The sequence below is a fragment of the Mixophyes fleayi genome, chromosome 1 (assembly GCF_038048845.1).
Source record: "Mixophyes fleayi isolate aMixFle1 chromosome 1, aMixFle1.hap1, whole genome shotgun sequence".
Classification (NCBI taxonomy): domain Eukaryota; kingdom Metazoa; phylum Chordata; class Amphibia; order Anura; family Limnodynastidae; genus Mixophyes; species Mixophyes fleayi.
The window spans coordinates 428644774-428652415 of NC_134402.1; the positions used below are offsets into that span (position 1 = coordinate 428644774).

Here is a 7642-nt window from a genome sequence, read left to right on the forward strand (position 1 = left end):
ACAAGAAGCGCACTATCAGACATGTACTAAAGAAACTCACACAGAACAAGAAGCGCACTATCAGACATGTACTAAAGAAACTCACACAGAACAAGAAGCGCACTATCAGACATGTACTAAATAAACTCACGCAGAACAAGAAGCGCACTATCAGACATGTACTAAATAAACTCACGCAGAACAAGAAGTGCACTATCCGACATGTACTAAATAAACTCACACAGAACAAGAAGCACACTATCAGACATGTACTAAATAAACTCGTGCAAAACAAGAAGCGCACTATCAGACATGTACTAAATAAACTCACACAGAACAAGAAGCACGCTATCAGACATGTACTAAATAAACTCACGCAGAACAAGAAGTGCACTATCAGACATGTACTAAATAAACTCACACAGAACAAGAAGTGCACTATCAGACATGTACTAAATAAACTCACACAGAACAAGAAGCGCACTATCAGACATGTACTAAAGAAACTCACACAGAACTAGAAGCGCACTATCAGACATGTACTAAATAAACTCACACAGAACAAGAAGCGCACTATCAGACATGTACTAAATAAACTCGCACAGAACAAGAAGTGCACTATCAGACATGTACTAAAGAAACTCACACAGAACAAGAAGCGCACTATCAGACATGTACTAAAGAAACTCGCGCAGAACAAGAAGCGCACTATCAGACATGCACTAAAGAAACTCACACAGAACAAGAAGTGCACTATCAGACATGTACTAAATAAACTCACACAGAACAAGAAGCGCACTATCAGACATGCACTAAATAAACTCACGCAGAACAAGAAGCGCGCTATCAGACATGTACTAAATAAACTCTCACAGAACAAGAAGCACGCTATCAGACATGTGCTAAATAAACTCGCGCAGAACAAGAAGTGCACTATCAGACTTGTACTAAATAAACTCACGCAGAACAAGAAGCGCACTATCAGACATGTACTAAACAAACTCACGCAGAACAAGAAGCGCACTAAAAGAGATTTAATAAAGTAACACACAATCAGAGTTCCAGTCTCTCCATTGAATTTTGACCCCAGCGGAGTCAGAAAACTCTCAATAAGATTTGATTGGTGATACATTCTGATTTGACGGGCAAATAAAACTTTAGGAGGTTCTTTTTTTGTCCATAAAATTTTCAATCAATATCCAAGAAAATGACTAAGGTGTATCACGCAGAGAAGAAACCAGTAAGTTTCAATTGAGTTTGTAAAACGTTGGATTAAATGTATTTAGCGGTGCTCTCGTGGGGCTGTGTGGCTTCAGGCATCTGTAATTCCATTCTCCACAGTATTTTATGCTTTCGGAATTGGCTCGAAAAAGCCTCTTTTGGCATCTTCGCTTTCCAGAGCGCTGCAGCTCTGAGAGCAGAGTGGTTTTCTAATCTATTTACAAGAAGCACAAACAACATTGTTTTATCTACATCAGAAATGTTTTGTATAATAAGCATTACTAGTGTTTTGTTTGTGTCGTTTGGGTCTGATTTGCAAATATAATGTATTGCTTGTAGGAAAGATGGAAATTTAGAATTTGACGTCAGAAAAGAACCTACAAGTCCATCTAGTCTTCCCTATTTAGTATATGTTTTTTTGGAGTGGAGTTGTTTGCTTGCTTCTATTTTAGTCTTAACAATAGCAAGACGCCTAAAGTGTTTAGTCATACCTCTAAAAATTTGAGTAACATCGGGACAGGGGGTTGACTACATCATCATAGGGCCATTTTGTCAGAGTTAGCTCTTCATCAAGGGGTCAGAGCCGGCGGTAGCCCCCTCTGGCTAAGAGTTTAGTTGGGTTTCTCCCGGCAAAATCTTGAAGTCTATTTAAGAAGGAATGCAGCGATACATGTGCTGCCGCAATCCTCATATCGCTATCACCATCTCAGGATGGCGATATTGGATGGTACCAGCGGGAAATACGAAGATATTATTTATATCTTCCTAAGTATTCTCCATTCCCCACCTCCCACGGCTTCCACTTCCATTCCACATGTATGAACTACTTCTCAAATGCGCAGGCGGAACCAGACTGGCTGACCAAATGATAAGGCTATATCGGCAAGGCAGCCGAGTAATGATTTCATTGGTAAATTGTGACTTATAATAATTATAATACACCAAGCCGAATGGGGGTACCAGGGTGTCCTGTTAATGCGGCTCTGGTATAAACACTTGGGACCCTATTAATGTTATTGCAGTGATTGAAAATCAGCCATTGCCGCAATTAATAGTAAAATATCGCCGGAGTAGCTGATTAATTCTCTCCTGCCCAGTGATTCTGCCGTGACTGGTAAGACTTTACTTACCACTTCGCTGGATCATTCTTGGGGCATATGCAGTTGCCTGTATAGTCAACTCAAGCATGTGCAGTGGAAATGAAAATAAGTAATCATTTATTAATATTTACCTTTGGAAAAAAATGCTTAATTTAAATAAAGTACTGCTGCTGTCTTTTTATATAGACTTCCCCATGATTTACATGAAGAAGCTTCCGTGGTAGAGAACCAGCCAGTAGCGATATCACAGCAGTAGCCTTTAATAGAAAGTAAGAAGCCCCATCTTTGAGGGAAAATTCAGTTTTCACCAGAGATAAGACTTTTCCATGTTTAATAAATAGGCCCGTTAGTTATTTTATGTACTATACATTATTTAGCTAAATAATACAGTATTTTATATGCATTAATGTCCAACCATGGGTGATTAAGTCATTTGAAATGTCGGTAGCTAATTTCTTTGAATATTTGCTCTGAATTTTGCGTAAGAAGCCTCAGCGTGATGGTGTCTTGAAGCAATATATGAAATAACTAAGACAATTTACCTGTAGGGCGTTTTCTCATTATTTATGATAATTTCATTTGAAGCTACTAAATGTTACATAACTTTTTATGCATGCAGCAAATCTTCCTGATGAATTAATTTCATCCGATGCTTAAGGGACAGTTTATCAGAGATGTGAGCAAATTCTCTAATAAGTAATCTGCATGCATATTAAAATACAGAGCTCAACCACTGTGTAAGTATGATGGAAAATACTAAACTCCTCATTTCTGATTTTCATTTAGAGCGTTCTGTTTCATGCAGAGCTGTCCGTGGAATTTTTTTTCTTAAGTAGTTTTCTTGTCAAGTCAACCTTACATTCCGGGTGCCTGGTGATCAAGGAAATATAGTGATTGGTCAGCGTCACAAAGGGCTACACTCAGCCTCCTGCTTATCCCCGGTGGTCTAGTGGACCCAAAGTGGGGCAGGATGTATAACGTCCTATATGCGCAACTGCTAATGCGTCAATGCCGCAAATCAAAGTTCGGCTTTCGAGCTTCCATTAGACATTAGAGCTTCACATCCACCTAACACCAGTGACACCTTTCACAATACCGAAGGTATATCCAATACAAGGTCCTGAGGATTCAAAGGGTTCTCCAGCAAATCATTTTGTGTTTGCTATTCAGACACTGGGCCTGATTCATTAAGGAACTTAAATATAGAAGTTTCTTATTTAAGTCTCCTGGACAAAACCATGTTACAATGCAAGGGGTGCAAATTAGTTTTCTGTTTTGCACATTAGTTAAATACTGACTGTTTTTTCATGTAGCACACAAATATCAACTTTAAATTTCAGTGTACAAATAAGTTATCAAGTATTTGTGTGCTACATGAAAAAACAGTCAGTATTTAACTTATGCGCAAAACAGAAAACTAATTTTCACCCTTTGCATTGTAACATGGTTTTGTCCAGGAGACTTAAATAAGAAACTTCTTAATTTAAGTTCCTTAATGAATCAGGCCCAGTGTCTTTAAACTGCTCAAAGTCTCATCCTATGTTAAGACATACCTCCCAATGGTCCCGATTTTGGAGGGACATCCCGATTTGTGGACCGCAGGAGGCACATGGCTTAACAGGAAAGTGGATGAAGTTTTGTCCAAATTTGTCAATTTGTGCGCGAGATTGGGCATAATGGCCTGGGCTTGTTTTGTCCCGATTTCAAAATTTCTAAATGTTGGGAGGTACATTAAGATAGTATGTCTGAACTGATGGGTGCCCAGGGCTTAGCGTTGACTCTCAGACCCTGCTTTTTGCTCCAGCTGCCATTCTCTGTGATTGACTAGTGTTATGGGGGGAACTGGCAACTATTAGCCAGAAGGCAAGAACAAGTGTGTACTCTATTGTACCACGGCATAACTCTGTGTTTTTATGATAACATGAGGATACATAAATTGAATATTGTGGTGAGCATGTCTTCCTGCACCATGATACCGGTACTATTTCCTGTTGGGTCTGAGGAGTGACTTATAGAATATATAGTATATAGTTAGGATGGTGGTTATTCACCGTGACTGTGGTTGGAGGGTGTGGAGGACCAATGAGAAGTCACAATGAGATTGACACTTTTCATCTGTCCTCCCACTCACAGCCCACTCCATAATGTCAAGCAACCTGTTTTTCAGCCGAGGCTATTGAGCAGCCAAAGAGTCAGTCCCCAGTTAGAAGAGGGGCTATAATGCTCAGCACAGGGGAAGGCTGGCAAATTTTAGCCCGGGGGGGCAACACTCGACTCAAGCAACCTATTAGGAAGATTATAGATAAAATAGTGAGCACTCTCTGTGAAATGTATAAATATAAATGCAGCTTCTATATACAATAATTATAAGAACGAAAAAAAATTAGAAGTGCAATGTAAGAACAAATTCAGAAGGTATTAGTAACATCCAGCAAATATATCACACTGAAATTGTGTAAACGATTATAGCTCTGTTGGGAAGAGGTGATAGTAGCATTGGGAGTCATATGGCCGCAATAAAACGCTAAAAAGGATTAGAATCTTACCCTGCCACTGTCCCATTTTAAATGAGAAAAAAATGCAGGTGGCCCAGTGACTCAGCCAAAGGTAGCCCACTAAGGGACCGGCTCCGGGGGCAGATGCCCCCCTGACCCCACCCCTGCTCAGTGCCCTCCCTCTGTTTAGCTTTACAAAGATATACCAAACACATGTTCTGTTGGGTTTATTTCATTATATGCTTACAGTTTTCATGAAAAGTAATACAGTCTCAAAACGAAGATACAAGATTTAAAAATATTTACAAATAAGAAATATTTATAAAATATATAAAAATGTGTATAATAGCATATATATATGTATATGTATATATATATATATATATATATATATATATATATATATATATATACATATATATTAAACAATAAAAAAGCAAAGGGCCTCATAGTGTTGGTACTGGCGCCATTTATATATTTTTCTTGTGCCATTATATATATATATATATATATATATATATATGTAAACATCAGGGTGTATGCAGTCTATTAGATTTAAGTCACCATTGTAATCATTGTTTTGATATAGATCTGTGATAGTCAAAATGTATATAAGGGGCAAAAACCTCTCCCAGACACTATAATTGGCATCATCATCAGCAATCTATATAGCACCACTAATTCCGCAGCACTGTACAGAGAACTCACTAACATCAGTCCCTGACCCATTGGAACTCACAGTCTAAATTATCTAACATACACACACACAGATTGAGAGAGGCTAAGATCAATTTAATAGCAGTCAATTAACCTACCAGTATGTTTTTTGGAGTATGTGGGCAAATTACTTATTAAAAAAGATCATGCAAAAAATAGAATATCTCCACCTATTTTAGTGTATCTCCAACTATATTTGTGTATCTCCACCTATATTAGCGTATCTCCACCTATATTAGCGTATCTCCAGCTATATTAGCATATCTCCACCTATATTAGCATGTCTCAAACTATAATGGCGTCTCTCCACCTATATTAGTCTCTCCACCTATATTAGCGTATCTCCACCTATATTTGCGTATCTCCAGCTATATTAGCGTATCTCCACCTATATTAGCGTGTCTCAAACTATAATGGCGTATCTCCACCTATATTAGTCTATATTAGTCTCTCCACCTATATTAGTGTATCTCCACCTTTATGTAGAGCCATACACACACATCGAGAGCGCCAGCTCTGCATTGGTAGCATATGCGTCTGGTTTACAGCCACTCGTCATCATTAGCCAGTCTTGCAGCCCTGTGGAAGGTGCAAAACATCTCCTAACAGACGTACATGCGTGTCTCTGCAGGTCTGCATTAGTCGCATTTGTGTGAGCACGCCCACACTGTGCTCAGACTGTGCTTGCACGCCTCTTCCCTCGCCCGTTCCCCCTCTCCAGTTGTAAGGAAACTCATGTGCCAGATATGCGCAAGTCTGAATTGGCTCATGTGTGGCCCTTTGTGGGTATGTGCAGTACAAATTTGTACAATTATGCCACATAAACTGTCAAATGTTAAACTTAAAATCAAGCCCCGTTTCTATTTTTTAGGAGGAGAAGTGGGGGTTGGTCCATGAATTTTTGTGTATGGAGCTTCCTGACAAATATATTAAATTACATTATTACCATAAATAGTAGTTGTATAAGAAACCATTTGCAAACAAGCATTTATTATTCATAAACAATACATATATTTGCTCTAGTGGTTTTTGCCGTTACATCAATTTGTTACATAATACTATTTGAAGTACATCAATAAATGTTTTTTGCTTTTGTTCCTCTGTAGAGCCCTCCCCTCCATGATGCAGTGGGTAAGGACACAGAAGCCGGGTGAGAGTGGAATCAATATCATTACCGCAGATTTTGTAGAGTTAGGGGACTTTATCAGTACTGTCGTCAAGCTGAACTACCTGTTGGATGAAGACAGCACTACTTGATAATGCAAGAAACACCTTGCTGGGAACATGAAATGCTGCAGTGTAATTGTCTTAGCAATGTTTTATTGTAAAACACAGAACTCTTCCCATCACATTCTCAATCTCCAAGTTGCGTGGGTCCTGTCACTAGAAGGCAAGCGAGGATAGTCAAACGTTTCAATTCCAATGTCGGAAAAAAAAAATAAGGTTTCAATTAATACCGGAATATGGGAATATATTATTAACATCAAAGAAGTGAGGGGCATTTTTATTTATATTGTTTGAAGAAATTTTATATTTTAAACCAAAGCATACAATCGTCATAAAATATGAATTACAATTTTTTTTTAAACTTTATTTAAAACAAATTAGGTTGACACATGCACTCTTAGGGCTAGATTTACTAAGCTGCGGGTTTGAAAAAGTGGAAATGTTACCTATAGCAACCAATCAGATTGCAGGTGTCATTTTGTAGAATGTACTAAATAAATGAAAGCTAGAATCTGATTGGTTGCTATAGGCAACATCCCTACTTTTTCAAACCCGCAGCTTAGTAAATCTTGTCCTTAATCTTCTGATAATGTTTTATAGACTAGGCAGACCTGTTAATGTTGAAGAAGTACTTTTTGTACCTTTGGTTGCGGTAATGTAAATCGTGTTTTTGTTTATCTTTTAAAGTTTAGATTTATTATGACAAAATCCACTGAATTCTAATGGAGGCAGGTCAACCAGTCTTTTGAAAACGATTGGATTTGTTATGAATACGGCTAAAAAAAATTGTTTGTTGGGTTAATTAAGATTAATTGAGCTGATTAGCTACATGCTGGTGAGGCAGGATTTACAGTAGGCAAACTAAGTGAATGCCTAAGCTCAGGTTTATGTTGACCTCGCTTA

General features: G+C 38.2%; 1 protein-coding gene across 1 annotated transcript in view; it reads left to right on the forward strand.

Moving 5' to 3' along the window:
- PLCXD3 (phosphatidylinositol specific phospholipase C X domain containing 3) overlaps window positions 1-7186 on the forward strand; it is a 74201-nt gene extending 67015 nt beyond the window's left edge. Inside the window, exon 3 of the mRNA XM_075193721.1 lies at window positions 6619-7186. Coding sequence (XP_075049822.1) covers window positions 6619-6769 — 151 coding nt within the window. The 3' untranslated portion in view covers window positions 6770-7186. The remainder of the gene's footprint in view (window positions 1-6618) is intronic.
- The last annotated feature ends 456 nt before the right edge of the window (window positions 7187-7642 follow it).